The sequence below is a fragment of the Aethalodelphis obliquidens genome, unplaced genomic scaffold, assembly GCF_003676395.1.
Source record: "Aethalodelphis obliquidens isolate GAN/ISIS:26980383/991018 unplaced genomic scaffold, ASM367639v1 scaffold19, whole genome shotgun sequence".
Classification (NCBI taxonomy): domain Eukaryota; kingdom Metazoa; phylum Chordata; class Mammalia; order Artiodactyla; family Delphinidae; genus Aethalodelphis; species Aethalodelphis obliquidens.
The window spans coordinates 19,108,324-19,126,594 of record NW_020837963.1 but is presented as its reverse complement, the minus strand read 5'-3'; the positions used below and the strand labels follow the sequence as shown (position 1 = coordinate 19,126,594).

At 35.1% G+C, this 18,271-nt stretch overlaps 1 protein-coding gene across 3 annotated transcripts in view; it reads right to left on the bottom strand.

Annotated features, from left to right (window-relative positions):
* CDH7 (cadherin 7) overlaps positions 1-18,271 on the bottom strand; it is a 190,546-nt gene that overhangs the window by 43,316 nt on the left and 128,959 nt on the right. For 2 of the 3 annotated variants that reach the window (XM_027118717.1, XM_027118718.1), the window contains 2 exons: positions 13,870-14,037; positions 11,153-11,340 (listed from right to left, as the gene is read on the bottom strand). In XM_027118717.1, coding sequence (XP_026974518.1) covers positions 11,153-11,340; positions 13,870-14,037 — 356 coding nt within the window. Of the gene's footprint in view, positions 1-11,152; positions 11,341-12,455; positions 12,493-13,869; positions 14,038-18,271 lie in introns of those variants that run through there. The other variant, XM_027118720.1, reaches the window with a different exon arrangement.

The window sequence follows — 18,271 nt, the reverse complement described above, 5'->3', positions numbered from 1 at the left end:
CACACACACACACACACACACACACACACACACACACACACACACACTCCAGCTCTTAAAAAATTCTCCAGGCCTTTGTTTCACCTGCGTTGAGCTTACACTGAATTCTCATCTCTCTCTCCTAACTGCAACATGGTCTGTCTTACTTGTTTAACTCCGTCCAGTGACACTTTTGCTTTCACAGCTACAAGTGATTTTATCAGCAGCGTGCAGCTTTTACCTGTCTTGAAATTTGTGTGAATCACAAAACCTATATCCAGATTTGGGCAACAGGTTATTTTTTTATAGGGAAGAAGGGAAGAGAAAGATGTGTTCTAAATTATTATATATATACATACACACACACATAATTGTTATATATATATATATATATGTAATAATTATGTATAGAATGGTCCACATTGATGCCCTCAGAGAGGCTCAGGTGTGAAGGGGGAGAAGACCTCCGGAAGTTTCGCCAGCTCTGTGGGTGTCCTCTACAAGGGACTGACCCTTTCATGTCTGTCTCACTGTGCTAGGCTTTGAGATCTATGAGAGAAGCCAAATGTATAATCTTACACAGGTAGGTAGGTAGGTTACCAGTTGTTACAAGTACGTAACAACTGTCTTAGATAGGACAGAGATTGACTGACTGCTGAATGAAGAAAGAAAAAAGAAAAAAAAAATCTAAGAATAAATTATTTGAAAAATAGCAAAATGAGTAAAAGCAAATTTAGAATAAGCAGTAAAAACTTACTGGGCGTCTCCATGTCCATTGTACATTTTTATGAGTCATTATTTTAACTTTCAAAAAAACCCATAGTTTAACACAGCTGCTTCTCAGGTGCTTGATACAAACATTCACATTTTGCAAAGATCACTTCCACTACATAAAAGTATCTGGTGCTCTACAGGTAAACTGGGACCCTGGGAAAGGGTCCGGTTTATGAGTAACTGCAGAAATGTTTAAGTCTAAGACATTAAATTATCTAAAGCTATTAGGAATAAAATAAGGATACTAATATCAGGAAATATTATTTCCATTATCTAGCTCCACGAATGCCCTCTGACCTCCAAGAGTACTTACGTTAACATTTTAACCTAGATATAAAGATCACTGAATATTTTTTAAAAAGCAATTCAAGCAGGTCTCCTAACACATCTCCATTTTGTAACAATTTTTTAAAAAAATTCTATGACTACCAACTAAATGCACACACATTTCAAATTGATAATTGCACTTGTCTACAAAGAGGCAGTACCATAGACGGCTAAACGTATTTCCCATGAACAATGCACATTTATATAGTCCTTACCCTGCGCAGGTTATAGTTCTAAGAGTGAATTTAGGTAGGCTGTTTGGATTCTATAAGCAGAAGGTAGAAAACAAGCCTTGCAAATGACTATATTCCTGCCTAGCATCAAAAACCTGGTTCACAGTACAGCTCAGATTGATTCCCTTACTGTGCTGAGGTCCATATTTCCCAGCATGCACTACTAACTGGACCAGGAGCTTCCATGAAAGGGTCTCGATCATTTTCAGGGAAGCTGAATCCAGATTATGACCCAAAGACAGTTTAGTATATGTTTTCCTGGGGACCTTTATAAAATAGCGGCAACTATTAATTAATCTTGATCCACACGGTTACTCTGCGAGTAATGCTGACAGTGGAGAGGAGATTCAAGTGAAATCAGCTGATCTGAGATTCACCCTTACCTTTGCCACTTCATGTAAATGTAACCTGAAGGTTTTTTAGTTTCTCTGGAGCAGAGCTGGGACCCAAAATCTTTTTTCTTCTTTCACAGTATCCACAATATTTTATAGCTCCTCTCTCTTCATGTATTTCCCCCCCATCACTCCTTGAATCTGGGTCACCTGGTCTTGCTCCGATCAATATAATGTGGTGGAAGTGATGTTGTGTCGGTTCCAGAAATCAGCTTCAGGAGACCATGGAGCTTTTGTTCTTATCATTCATGGAACAAAGCCAGGTTAGCTGCCGGCTGCTGGAAGGCACACTTCCAGCCTCTCTTGTCATTCCAGCAGACAGACAGCCACCTCTACAGAGGCAGATCCACCAAGCTCACGAGTAGCTGACCTCTGACCCATGTGTGAGCCCTCATAAGACCACCCTGCAGAGGCCCCACCAAACTGCTGACCCATGAAATCATGACCTAAAGAAATAACGTTTTAAAGCACCAGCTTTGGGATGACTTGTTAGGTAGCAGCTGATACAATCACAAAGAGGAAGAGAATAAAAGTGGGTGACTTCACTTTCTGACATGTGATGGCTGCATATCCAGGGAAAATGAACCAAAACAGACTTGAAATGACCAAATGAACTAGTGGCAGAGAGATCAGATCTAGACGTGGAAATTTCCTTGAACTCCAGGCCTTTGACTCTTATCATTCCCTTATTGGTCATGTCCTGTCTTTATTATATAACATAGATTCCAGGATCCATCGATCCCTTCCCTCTACTGACAATATATGCAATTCTTTTTATTGATCTAAATATGAATTTTTTATTTGCTTTGTTGATCAGTTATTTTTAAATTCTCTTAAAATATCTTAATCCTGGAAGAATACAATAAATTGCCTTTTCTGAATCTTTCTCTGCCCTAACTTAAATTTGTCAGTTTCACCAAGTAATGTCTAAAGCATTCTTTCCCTACTTTTATATGCATGCTCTATGATGTTCTCAGTCGTCCCTTTCAGTTTAATTGCCATGCATACGCTATGACCCCCAAACCTAAGTTTGTACTCTAGATCTCTCCTCTAAGCTATAAACCCTCATTCATGACCTTCTAGAAATAGTTACCTAGATACCACAGGTAATGCAAATATATTCCAAACCATTTTAATCACCTCCACACTCCCATTCTAAAGGAACAGCACATTTTTCATCTAGCTACTCATACTAGAATCATTAGTTTTATCCTTAAATTCTCTCCCCAATTTTCCTTAGGTAATCACTAAATCCCCTCTTATCTACTTCTTAAATATCTCTTTCTTGGAATCCTACCCATTGAAACTAATCTAGGAAACAACACACCATGGAAAAAGACAGAAATAAGGAAAACTGTGCATTATCTGTGACTTGTACTAAGCGAAACAAAACAAAATGAAACAAAAAACCATGAAGGGCTCACTGGAATATGTCTCTGACATACACATATTCTGAGAAGATTGCTCTGATAACTGCCCAAATCAAAGAAAATGGAAAATACTCCTAAGGAACAGGGTCTTAGTCTCTTTGATCAACTTTCTTCAGTGTTGCTATCTTATTTTTTTAAGACCCTAAATTCATCTCTAATCTTGACTATTCGAAAACGAGTAAATTTATACTCGTTTATTATACTCGAAATATGTAGAAAACAGTCTATACACATGCACCCATGTGCAAGATGATTAAGACGATGTTAGGATCCACTTATATATACACAGTAACAATGGGTGGAACAAATTGGAAAATATAATCTGAAATTCAGATGTTCACTAAATTAGAGTTATTGTATTAATCTAAAACTAAAATCCAAAATGTATGCTTTTTCACAGTCAAGGAGACACATATCTTCCCTCCATTTTGAGAAATGTGCATCCACAGCGGCAGGATTACTTAAACAACATCTTTGAAAGAAAAAAATGTAATGAAAAGAAGAAAAATAAATTGGAAATGTTGTGGGTTTCATTTTCCTCTACCACACATCAACAGCATTTATGAAATACGGAAATACATAACTTGACTCTGGGAATTACCGCAAGCAGCAGACAAAGGACGCGTCTCAATAACAAGACAGCAAACCCAGAGCTCAGAAATCTGTGCAGCTGAGTGGAAGTTTGACAGGATGTGGCATATTCTAACCCTTCCTCTCCCACAGGGAATGGAGGCCATGTTATCAATACCTCCCCAACAATGCTCTATTATTTGATGGTTTTGACTTCATTCAACCTTATTTTAGGGTATGGAAAATGAGGAGATTATGAAGATAGCACAGCAAGAATGGGCCTGAAGAAGCTTAAATATGTTATTTGACAGTATGATATCAGCCACCGTACAAGTCATCCCCGTGCTAGAAAATGGGTGTGTACTTATCCTTCATAGGAAATGCATTTTGAAAAATGCTCATTTTTTACTGTACTGTAACTCTATGTAGTATTTTAGAGAAGCACAATTCCATAGGTAATCCCAACTGAGGTCTTACATTGAAAACTGAAGTACGTTAAAGATAAGACTGCCATACCTCAAAGGAAAAATACAATTTCCTACATTGTAAATTATGATGGGGAAATGTAAACAGAAAGAATTCTAGGTAGAAAGAAAGACACAGTTTTCACTCACATGGGATAATACTTATGTTTATGCTTGGTGAATTTTTTTTTTTTACGTTACGCGGGCCTCTCACCATTGTGGCCTCTCCTGTTGCGGAGCACAGGCTCCGGATGCGCAGGCTCAGCGGCCATGGCTCATGGGCCCAGCCGCTCCGCGGCATGTGGGATCTTCCTGGACCGGGGCACGAACCCGTGTCCCCTGCATTGGCAGGTGGACTCTCAACCACTGCGCCACCAGGGAACCCAGCATGTCTATTCTTAATGTATAGAAAGGATAATTGAATTCTGAAAAAATAATTCTATGGTAACATCTATACAAATCTTTAGCCTTGTGGATTCTGCATATTTGGTCATATGCAGAATTTATATTTCTATATAAGACATTGGAGCAAGAATAGCATACCTGAAGATAACTTTTTACAATTCTGTACTTCTTTTTCTTTTTCTAGCATATGTTTTAGAAAAAGATTGTTTTTCTGTTCTTCTCTCCCTGCTCCCAAGTTCACCCTATGCAAGTATAGCATATGTAGATGTTTCAAAATATGATAATAATTTGCTCAAACTGGAATAAATCTCATTATAACCATGACAGTGCATTGTTTATGAAAAAGCAACGGACTAAAGTTTTATTATACTATAGAGTAGAGAGAAAATAAGTTCAGATGATTATCAAGCATGGTTCACAGGTACAAAATAACTTAATTCCAATAGAAATGACTATCTACATGGACATAGGAACTCTATTATCCGAATGTGAAGTAATACTCTGAGACACACATCATCAGAACAAATATACTTATGACTTTAACAAAAAGCTCATCAACATCTTAGCAGTGCCTGGTTGTAAAGGTTTTCCTATAGTCAGGAGAGCCTGGAAAACCTATGAACAAATGGTTCATATTTATGGACTGCCCATGGCATTCTCTAGTTTATCTCAGTGAAAATTTTAAAATATTCTGAGAACAATGGAAGAAGGCTTCATTTGTCTTCTTTCAGAATTTCTTAGTTTTAATCAGAATGCTCTTGTGACTCAGATTCAGAAATCCATTCTAGATTTCACAAATGATTCTCCTATTATCTGGTCATGAAAAGAATACTGAATTTATGGGACTCATATATGTTTTCTCAGACTCTGCTCAACTCGGAGGGATCTCTGGAAATGTTTTAGCTGGAATGGAATATAGACTCCCGTCTACTGAAATTTTGATAAGTAGAACTGAAAATCAAAATCCTGTCCTTGAGTGTCGTAAGTAGTTGTTAGTTCTTAACAGAGGGAATCAGCAAATCTTCAGAAAGGACTTCCTTCATTCTGAGAAAAACACTCCAAAGAGTTTAGTTAAAAAAAAAAAATGTAAACAAAGACACTCTTCTGAAATTGAGAATCAAGATACTGTTGGCTTCATGATGGAAAAGCACTTGGATTTGGGAATAAAGGTTGCCTTTGTGAGATCACACTGCTTTAAGATGGAAGGTTTAGGGAAACGGACAAGAGGGATGGATATTCCACACACAACTTCTAGTGGGCTGAAGCCGTACGGTTGGATTGAAGACCAGAGCTCATACACATGTTCTCATGAGCTATAACGGAGCTACTGATTTGTAACTTACTTCTGTAGTTCTCATTACTGAAAGCCCTCCTTAATTCTAATAATTTTTCAATAAATTTTTAGAATTTTCTAAATCTATAACCTCATTGATGATTTTTACCACTTCCTTTCAATTTGTTGTATCACTCTGTCTTAATCTCTTAGTATAAAGTAGCTTCTTTTCAAACTAGTTGGAATAATAAAAATAGTGTTGAGTTTTGAACAGCAATTTCTTTAAAAAAAGGATAGATTTAAAAATTAAAAAGCTCAGGAACAATGAAAATAGTTTGGGAGTGAAGCAATGATAACCAATCTTAGGGTAATGCCAAAGAGAGTAGGAAAAAACACGAAACAAAAAAACAAAGAGACAAGATCTATTATGGATCAAGAAGGGACAAGAGAAGAAACCAGAAAAGACTTCAAGGCTTTAAACTTAACAGTAAAAAAGGTGTGCTACTTGACTGTAGCCAGGAAAGTGATAATATTTTAAATAAATGTTTAAATAAATATCATTAAAATTCATTGCGTTGAAAAGAAATGCTTTGAATTAGAATTATCACAGTCCCAACAATAAGGGTTCAAGAGAAAATAGCAAATATAATTTTCTATTCCATAGCATATTTTATTGTAGCTGAAAGTAAAATACCTTTTAATATTTATTATTTGTAATCCACTCTCATTTGCAAAGCACTGTACATATATGTAACAGTGGCCTTGCAAAGGAGGCATAAAGAGCCCATTCACTTACATTGCCTCATCTCATGCCAGCATCCCCTCCTCCCACACTGTGCTCCAGTAAAATGGCCCTATTTCTAGTTCTCTGAGCTTAACGTGCTATCTCATATGACAAAGCTCTGCACAGGTGGTTACCTCCATAAGAAAGTCTCCCTTCCCCTGTCTACCTGGAGAATAGCGTTATCCATCTACTATGCAACTCCTTTCTCAGGTCATGTTCAAATCTTTGAGAGACTAGGTGGGACCAACCAGTAGGCTGGCAAATGGGGCTTGGGCTCTCTCGGACACTTCTACAGAGACTTAGATATTTGCCCAAATCTTTGGGACCACAGCTAAATTTATGAAAAAACCATGGTAATACATTTTTACTAGACCAGCTCCCAACATTGAAGGGAAACACATGCGTGCACACACACCCTTCCTTGATCAAGAAAATCAAACTGTGGTACAGACAATTTTACTTCCCCTGTTTAATTATTTGGTTTAAAGAAGGAAGAATGGGAGCAATATCCCAGTCTTAAAAGATGAGCAACAGGGCTTCCCTGGTGGCGCAGGGGTTGAGAGTCCGCCTGCCGATGCAGGGAACACGGGTTCGTGCCCCGGTCCGGGAAGATCCCACATGCCGCGGAGTGGCTGCGCCTGTGAGCCATGGCCACTGAGCCTGCGCGTTCGGAGCCTGTGCTCCGCAACGGGAGAGGCCACAACAGTAAGAGGCCCGCGTACCGCAAAAAAAAAAAAAAAAAAAGAGCAACAGTAAGTGGGCACAGGAGAGGAGCATAAGTGAGTCCTGCAGGAAGGAACGTTTGAAGACCGAGAAGAAAATTTATGTTGCTTCTAGGAATTAAAAGTGGCTTAGTGTCTACTCTAGATCTTTGAATAAAACTAGGAATAGTGGGATATGTATCTGGTAAATATAAGTCTAAATAATTCTAGGGGTCCAAAACTAGCTCTTAGATGTCCATGTAAGGAGTTGGAATATGAGCCTTATTTGAGGTTTTTAAACAGGAGAAGCCCTGGATTAATACAAAACTAATACTAAGGTACAGTGCTAGGTGTAGTCACTGCACATAAAATGTGAATTGCATTTTTGAATAAATAAAAAACTTCTCAAAAATTAAAATATTACAAAGTAACAGTACTTTTTCATCTAAAAACTAGATTAACCTCTAATACCATAAGCAAGTTTTTCAAGTGAAAAAAATTCACTGATCACTAAAGCTTGAACTGCAAAGTAAATATTGGGTTGGCCAGAAAGTTCACTTGGGTTTTTCTGTGAGATGTTACAGAAAAACCCAAACAAACTTTTTGGCCAACCCAATATATCATTTCCACTATTTTTAATTAACTCTTAGAGAAGCCACTTTTTATGTTTATTTCAATATCGGTAAGAACTCTGTGTTGGGTTGGTTAGGCATTGGAATATATGAGCAGAAAATGCAAAACTATAATTTTTAAAAAGGAGTCTGTGGGTAGAGGGAGCTTTGGAAATCAGAATTAGGCTGATGTATACCACGTAATTACCTCGATATCTATTATTTATGCAGGAGTGTGTGGAGAAAGGGTAGGAGGAAAGTGTGAAGCAACATTTGCTAACACTAAAGATTTTCAGCGTGAAGAAAACTAAGAGGTGTTATTTCCACTTATTTCTATGTAGATATTATCCGACTTGGTTCTATGCTTTACAGAGTTCAAAGTGAACAAGATTCTCTTCATTAAATATTAAACATTTTACTGGTTATTTACGCCATAACAGTAAAATTGTAAAATTTTCCACCATCATTGTCTCTCAAGATTTTCCTGTACACTGAGTGTGCTTAATTATCCAAAGGCCATCGCTGACATTATATAAGAAAACAGAGGAGGAGAAACAATAAAAATTAGACAGTATTCATCTATTAGAAGCCACTGGAGAAAATAAAACTTATTTTTCGTTGTCAATAATTTAAACAGAAAATAACACAATTTTGATCTCATATTTAGCATAAGAAATTATTGAAACATTTAGTTAACTTCCCATATAATGACAGATTGATAAATTTTTAATTACCAATTATTGGGCATTTATTAGGTACAAATATCACTCACTTGGCTGTGCATGGGTAGAAATCTCTAGTATAAAAATTTTTTAAATCCATTAATCTAAATGCTTATAGGATTTGGAATGTTTTTGAATCTTAATTCATTAGACAGAGGACAACAATGTCTTTTTCAATACCTGAGAAAGCTTCAACAACACATTAAATTTCAGTCTAGTGACTGACATCTCTGTGACATATTTCTGCATTTGGACAAGAGTTTTCATCAATACTAAAAGTAGATCAAACAGTGCTGTTAATGAAATATATTTTGGTTTGGTCATTGAATAATATTCTTATGAATCTAGTAACATTGTAATTATAATAACAAATGCATGTTATATATTGAAAAACAGTGAAGATCCAGAAACAATTACTGTTATCATTTTAACATTTTCCTACAATTTTTATTCTATATAAATGAAAATTTGAAACAAAGGGTCTGTAAAATTTTGGATACTGCTTTTTTCATGTAATATTTTATACAATCATTTCCCATATTAGTTAATATGCTAAGACAATGTCACCACATCATTTTGATGATGTACAAGATTCTACAATTTGGAAATATCAAAAATTATTTAACCATTTTTTCTTTTGTTGGACATTCTATAATGATTCCATATGTTCACTGTACTTAATAATACCTTCATGAGATTTGAGAATTAAGTAAGAAGGCTTTAAATTACTCAAGATAAATCCTAGCAGATATTAACCACTACCTAGAACAGTAGTAATAATTATTTATGTGACTTTTATATCATTGTAAGTTATCATTAATGTTTACCTTGTAGTTTTTTTAACGAGTTTTATGCTGTGAGATTAAATGCATTTTATCCAGTTTTCTTATAGCTTTTTTTAAACAATTCTCTAAAACTTCTAGAAATAATATCAAGGAACTGAGTATACAATTTTTTCTATTACTGAATCAAATATCTCATATCAAATACATATATATTTGTATTTATATATTTCTTCAATGATTTATGCTGTCTCATTATATGAAATATACATGTGTTCAATAAAATAATTTCAATATATATTTAAAACTTCTGGAATATGAGCAGATTGATTTCAGATGAATCTCTGAAATCTTTGAGCAGCATTGCACCTTAGTGCATTCCTTTTATTTTAGACAACAAAACAAAACATTTTACCAAGAGTTGGCCTAGCCTACTTATTAAAACTTTTTGAGACAGATTGTCACCAGCTGAGCTAAAACAGCAGCTGTCCACTGGAAATAATTGCAGAAATGTTTTGCCCATTGGCCTGAAATCGAACATATGTTTTCCTATAACAACTAAAATATAACTTTCTTTATTGATGTGTTAATTATTGAGGAGTGTTAATTACAGAGTTATACACCTGGATTGTTACACTGGCATAAAATCCCAGTATCTTGAGTGTGGGCATTTTCATATATGTTTTAATTTTTAGTATTTCAAACATTTGAGAAAATAAGACTATTCTGGAACAATTCCTTTTGATTTTTTTTTTTTAATTTAACATTTGTCAAGGATCACATTTATACAGATCAAAGGGAGTTACCAGCTCACTTTCCCCCATATCTAACCAGCGTTGGGAGCTAATTTGGCAAACAGTCTTTATTTTGGATGATAAAGATTTTTTTAAATCTCTTTTGCACTTATTTTTTAAGGGATTATGATAGGCTTCACAACTTTCCATGCTCTGTTTATATAAATTTTTCAAATACTTCAGTTAATATAAATATTAAAAAGGAATGGCTGATAATGTAGCTAGTCTATAACATTTCAGTTTCTAGTTCCAAGTTTATGTATATTATTTTCATGTATGTGGAGTGCTTGTCTAGTTGCTTACAAAGGCTTTTGGATGATTTTAGGGTTTCATTACTAAAATAGTCAACAAAGAAGAATATTCGGGGTGGGGATGAGTTGAGATTGGGATTGACATATATACACTCTATGTATAAAATAGATAACTAATGAGAACCTATTGTATAGCACAGGGAACTCAACTCTGCTCTGTGGTGACCTAAATGGGAAGGAAATCCAAAAAAGAGGGGATATATGTATACATATAGCTGACTCACTTCGCTGTACAGCAGAAACTAACACAACATTGTAAAGCAACTATACTCCAATAAAAATTTAAAAAAAATATTCATCTCACCAAGCAGGTCATTTAAAACAGCACATTTGCCAGTATGCTTTTCTGTTACAGAGCTTAGATAAGAGCTGTGGGTTTGCTCAGAGAATAGAACTGATAGAGTGTAATTACATGTTACTCAATTTTCTCTACAATCCCGACACGTAAAGATAAATGCGCAGCATTTTTTCCTAAAATTAAAATAACAATGGTCCCATAAAGCCATTCAATGTGTCTAACACGTTCTTCCATCAGAGCAGACAAGTTTTCTCAATAATCTCTATGATATTACCTTCACAGGAAACAAAAATAAATATTACCTTCTGTATAGTAATGATTCCTTCCTGTGAATCTTTGTCAACAGAAATCTTGAAAATCCCGAATCCATCACCATCCACAATTTTGTATTCCATTTCAGCATTAGCTCCTATATCTGCATCGGCAGCTTTAATTCTGGCCACAACGGAAGCCACCGGCAATGATTCTGGGACGTTATACTGGTACGACCCTGTGAAATTAAAAACAAGAAATGAACAAAACCTTACACCCAACTAACCAATAAAAATTTAATTATTCGGCTCTTTTGCACCATCTTTGCTTAATTTGTTTTTATTTTTTGAAAAAGAAGGTAACAAAGCAATAAGAGGCAAATGACAAATTTCATGCAGCCTCAAGAAGTTTCATGGAAATAATTAGATAATAATCAATAAGTAAGAGCAGAAACAGATGGCCTGGGGAAAGGCATGAGGAGATCCTCCATTCCGGTATTTCTAGTGCTGAGAAATATCCTACTTTTAATAGTAAAGATAAATTTCAAATAATTATAAATACACTTAACATTGAGTATTGACTATAAAGAATTAAAATGCAATTAATACAAATATTGAATATTAAAAAATTAAAATAGTATAGCTTAGGCCTCGAATGGGCAAAAACCAAGCCTAAATAGTTCTGATTACTCAATGTTGGGATTTCCGTAATAGTATCTTTTGCTGCAAAAGTTTCAGAAAACTGGACAAGGAAGCTGATGAAAGTCAATATTAGTCTTCTTTTAGCTCATAAATTTACCAAGGATAAGAATTATTTGTGTGAGCTGGCTGTAGAACTGATTTGGGGCACAATGGTACAAGAGCAGAGGCAATGTTATTTGAACAGGAGGAAAGAGAAGCCAAAGAAGAATAGTAACTTTTTTAAACTTTTTTTTGTAAAAACTCTTCACCATCCCTCAACCCCCCCCTCCCCCTCCCCCTCAAAAATAAATAAATAAATAAATAAAAATTTTAAAAAGCCAGTTTGGGAGGCAGATGAAGTACGTCAACCATCCCTTTGAAACTAGGAAACACCCCTTCACCTTTGAAACTAGGAAACGTCCCTTCACCGTTTTCCTCTAATCATCTACTTTTTCCTGCTTCCTCCCCCCTTGTCCATTTCCTTCTGGCTGCTAACAGTGGTGCATTTGCACTTTCTTATGAGGAGAAAAGAAAGGATTCTCTTTGAAACAGAGAAAGGAAAATGTATCCATACGAAGGGACCACATTCTTGGCTAAGAATGATTGCTTTTGCAATTTTCTACATTTTATAAATTGTTACTGATTTTAAAAAATGATTACAACACATACTTACTATTTTTGAGCGACCCTTTCACATATCTACAAGTGTCCTTAGGAAAATCCAAAAATTTCAAGGTTAGAATAGTAACTAAATGGTAGAGAAAAATCTCAGCCAAAATGAAAAATCTAATGACATATTTTTGGCTTCCTTCACTTTAGTAAGTAGGGGAGTATCTAGGAAGCTAGAAAATCCATGCTCTATCCTATCAAATCACGACAACTGAAACCACAAAAGTGTCAGTTCTTATCACTGTAGTTAAAGAGAAACAGTTAATTCTATTATTAGCCAAATATAATCGCATTAATTGTTTTGTTTTGTTTATTCTTCAATCCTCCTCTCCTCCCCATTGTAAGCCATCAAGGACACAATTAAGGACAGGTTCTTTTTTTTTAATGTTAAAGTTAGTGTAAAAAAAAAAAAAAAAGTTAGTGTAATTTTCTTTATTTTGCCAGGAGGTATTGAAATGTCTGTTGTACAACAATATAAATATTAAAAATATGTAAAATAAAACATCTAAAGAAGCAGTATTTGAAGGAAAACATGGTGGCACTCACATTTGCAGAGAAAGTGTCCTTGTTTAACATTATTAGCTTTAAGATCTGTTCATAAGGGAGCTCAGTTCCCTATTTCTATCAGACAAGCATTTAAAAACATTGTGGTTTGTATGATTTCCTTATTTTCTTGAGTATTCTAAAGAAATACCACACACATTTACAAAAAAGCAGAAAAAAGGCAACTAAAAGAGAGTGAGATGAAATGCTTTTTTACAATCAGGACAGCTCTACCTAAAGAAATTATTTTTTTCCTCTTGTTTAAAACAAAAGCCACTTTGGTCAAAGAAACTAAATTGAGGGAATGCAGTTTTCTGGTTCTTTGGACTGATTTCTTTTGAAATGCTGAGCGTTTGCATTAAAAAGATGTGGTAGGTAGCAGAAGGAATGTTCAAGGTACATGAACTGGTTAAAAAAAAGTGTGGAATGAAAAGTGAAGTTCAGGACTCTTATTTTTATCTTTAAAAATAAAGCAATATTTTTGGCGTAGAGAATTCACGAAGCGTATTTGAATGTTACTAATTGGCAACAACCTCATAACTTACAGAATGTAAAGAGTAGCATGTCTTTGAATAAAAAGATTAATGCATAAACAAACTTCATAACTGTCTAGTATTCAAAGTGTGAACAAAAGAAAAAGCATATTATATTTAAGATAGAAGTAATACAAAGATATAATTACTTCTAATTATTTTCAATACCCTTATTATTCCATATTACTGAATTAAAAGTCATACCTCTGCTAAAACTGGGGGAGAATGTAGTTAAGATAATTATTTGTTTGAGAAGTATTTGGAAAAACGCCTTTTTAAAGACATTTTTATAATCTGGCAAGGAAAACGAATGTGCTTGCAACGTGCAACAGAACAGCTTACTTCGAGGAAAGCGAGGCGGGTTGTCGTTGACATCAGTTAGGGTCACGGTGACCGACGTGGTTCCAGAGAGTCCTCCGTTTTGACCAACCATATCCTTTGCCTGAATAACAAGCAAATACTGGTCTTTAGCCTCTCTATCCATGTTTGGAAGGGCGGTCTTGATGACTCCTGTAAAATTTCAAATCCCAGTAAAATGCATCATGAATCACTGCATTTATACTAGCGAAGAACACTGATATAGGTAGAAAATAGCTCGAGTTGTTGCCTTTTGTTTTTTTCCTTTTAATAATTGCAATGCATATTAAAGGCCAAAGGGATATAGTAATTATATACAACATCACAAACACAGAAAACGCTGTAATGCAGAAAAGCGGAGAGAGAGGATTATCTTTAGATTTTATGGAAATGTATGGTTCAGGAAATACCAACTTATAATAAATAAAATATACTCTGCTAGAAGAATGGGCAGTGGCCTGTACAAGTATATGACAATGAACCTCTCTTTTTCTCTTTCACCCTCTCCAACAACTTAATTCCCAGTGATGTGAAATCACCACAAACCTTTCAGCTATGGTCCCTAACTCTCTTCCAGCTACTACCTCTTTCCCAGCAAAATAACTATTCCATAAATAAAAGGAATGAGAGTTATGTATGTTTAATAAACAAAACACCATTCCAAACTATGCTGCTAGATGACTTTATGCTGTATCTAAAGGTCTGAGAAAAAGTACTATAGATGAGAATGACTGTGTTAATGGAAATCAAGACACTAAAAATATTGATGTGTTGTATTGTTTCTTTCGAACCAATTGCATTTAATAGGGATAGCCTTTAAGACTTCAGAGGTATGAAAAATTGATTTCAGAACTTCATGTTGCTTGGTAGGAAAGCTTGACTCAATAATCATTGCTGCACTAAATTAGTGGTTTTATATTAATAACTATTTATTACATAAATAGGTTAGGTAATAGTATGTTTATGAGATAGAATTTCATTTACGCTATATGTAACTATATAAAATGACATTATATACTTAATATAATATACTTAGTATATGCACATAGAGATTATGTCAAATGAAAACCTATGTATTCAATATTGCCCTGTACAGATCTCGAAACTAGCAATATGAGGCCATCTTTGCTAATTAGATACCAGAAGGAGTCTAGAATCCTACTTAATCATTTCCTGTACTTCCATCATTTCCAATGAAGACATCTTACCTACCTTCCTAGAACCCTTTTATCGACTTTGTTTGAAAAATGTCTAATCATTTTATTAAACAGATTCTAACTTTTAGAGTTTAAGTCAGAATTTAAATCCCCAATGACTCAGATGTGAGGAACAGGAACTCTGGTATCATGGACTTCTCAGGGGCAAAACTGGGCTGTTTGATAAAGGATGATTCTTTGGGAGAACATAATTGTAAACAAGTTGGGATAAATTTTTTTTTTCCCTCATGTTCAGCATAAAAATGTTTTTATATCCTCCAAACTTATAAAATGTTTTTTAAAAGCTGCCAATTTAAATTGTTTAAATGCTGATTCTTCCATGGACACATGTAAAAATGGTCTGTGTGTGCTATATTTCAGCCTTAAGTATAAGTTACAAGCCCACATTATACTATATCAGGCCTTCCCTATTCTTCACAATATTCTACAGTTCCGTAAATATTCTAGGAGTGGGGAAGAGACGAGAAAATCTTTCAATAGTTTAAGAATAACTTAAACAATATGTTACTGGTTCTCAAGATTCCAAGCTGAGTAACACTCACACCATCTTAAGCAACCTTATTGTTACTTAGTTCTAAGCAGTAGCTATCAAATACATACACATATATATATATACACATACACACCCCAACAATATATCAGTATTTTAAGCATTTAAATTATACTTCTTTGAGTAGGCCATTTGTTGTTATTGCTGTTGTTTTAACAATCACTTATTCCAATACACTATACTGGACGCTGTTGCTACGAGCACAGCAATACAAGGTCTAAGTAACCCTTTCACTGAACTCTTTCGGTTACCTACACACTGCTTAGAGTTAATCTCTGAAACATCAAAATGACAATCAAAAGAAACATAGTCATATACCCATTTGGTTCACTGATAATTGTCTGAGACATAAATATTCTTCTTAGAGCCATAATGATTCTATGAACATTTCATGTCTGTTCTTCAATACTTCCCTTAACTCTAATATATAAGGCATTGAGTACTGACCTCAGTAAGACACGCGGTTACCAAGCCTAACAATCTTTATCTAAGAGTTCTGGGACTTACATCTCTCTCTCTCTCTCTCTCTCTCTCCCCCTCCCCCTCCACCACCCCCACCTTCCCTTTTCTCTTTGATGTTAATCATCTTTACTTGTAATACTTTTTTATACATTGACAATCTTGACTATTTAACTAATGGTGCATTTTATATAGATCAAATATTAGTGAAGTTCTAGCAAAATTTCTTACTCATTCAGTTTTAATTTTTAATTTCTATTCATCTCTCATTTTCCTTCCAAAATCAACATGTGTGAGTTTGTACCCTTGCACATGTATTATGATGGAGAGAGGTCCATAACATCTCAGCTAATCAGCAAAGAAAACACAGCCGCCTCATCTTCTCATGGTTTTGCTCAGCAGCGTTATTTGAAAGAAAACAGAATTATCAGGGGAGAAGTATGGTAGTAAAAGTTACTCACTTATTTTTCACACAGCTAATTGTCTCTTTACGAATGAGCCTATATATAACACTCCTCCAAAGCAAAAATCATCACAAAGTTTGCAAAGAAATGCAGGTGGCAAAGGTAATTTCCAAATACCTCAATTATTAAACGTATTTTTTACAAGAATGAAATAACTGGGAGAGAAGTGAATTTAAATAAGAACATTCAAACATAATAGATTTCTAGTTCTATGGCTTTCGCTAGCTTTTTACTTTTGAGTATCAACTGTATACATTTGGAAATGAATTCTCATACGTTGGATTTGATCTGCATTTTGCTGTGTATTATATAGACACACACACACACACACACACACACACACAGAGAAACTGTTTTTACTATGTCTCTGATGTGGTAAAGGCCAGTCTTGCCTAATCATAACCTTACAGTTCTGTGAGGTTTTCATGGGAGAGGATAATATTTAATTTTAATAGTCAATAATTTTAAGCCACTTATGATGAGAAGAATATATCCTGTAACTCTTTAGAAAAGAGACTGGCTCAGATTTTTGGCTTTCTGAATAATCATTTTTCTATAGATGTACATGTGACCAGTAACCCAGAACTTTTTATTTATTTATAAATCCATGTCCACAAAAAAGTATTGTGTATGAAACATCAATTTATCACTAGTATTATGCAAGAACTGTCTAGTTTTTGGTATGGGAATAAATTTTCAGATGATTTTCTTATCTCCTACCCGCCATCAATGTTTTGTTTTGCTTTTTAAAGCATATTCTGTTATCATGGAATCTCCTTAAGAATTCAGATGTGTACATTTCTGAAGTCCGTTCTGAAGCTCCGGATTAGTCCCAGGAGTCTAGGCAACCACATCAGTCAGGTAACACAGGGCTGGGCTATTCATGCTGTCGGGTTCAAGATACATTAGATGTACAGGTGAATCTCTTCCAATAAGTTTGTATTCTTTTCTAAATTTTCTGTCTAAGACTTGTATTATTTGGTTTCTCTACCTCTAAGTGAAGCATATAACAGAACCATAAAAACATGAAGAAGAGCCAACAATAGTAGAGATGGAAGCTTCTGGATCATCAAAGGATTACAGAGCTGGCATCAAATAAAGAGTCGCTGAGGAAGGGACTGTCGTTACATCCCCTCACTCTTGTGAGAGGATGTCCTGAGGAAGCCCTGACAGGAATGAGAGTCCTCTACACCATGAGCCATGCCACAGGATGGAACGTGCATAAAGGGTGTATTAGGGACGAGGGCTTTGTTACAACTGTATTACTTACCTAAAGCTAGGATGTAACAAGTACGCATGTAATCTCTAACGCAGGCACCATAGAGTCACACCTCTATGTTTAAGAAAGAACTCCTAAATGACAAGTGATATTTGACACCCCAACCATTTTTCAAGGCCAACTTCATGGCCTTGTGGTCTGTGCAGTCACACACTGTCCCCATGTTTGGTTTCTGCTCTGCTGATGACGTCTGAAATCCTACTAATTTTAGAACAAGAAGCCTGCACTTTCATTTCAAATAGCAAATTATGTAGCCAGTCCTGCCATATATGAAATAGATTGACAAACTGGATCTATTTGCTTGTAGGTTACAGACTAGATAAACACATTAGAATAATTCTCAATCTCCCTGTGAATTTGGGGACATTATGAAGATAGGTGATGAGAATGTTTTTTTTTTTTTTACATCTTTATTGGA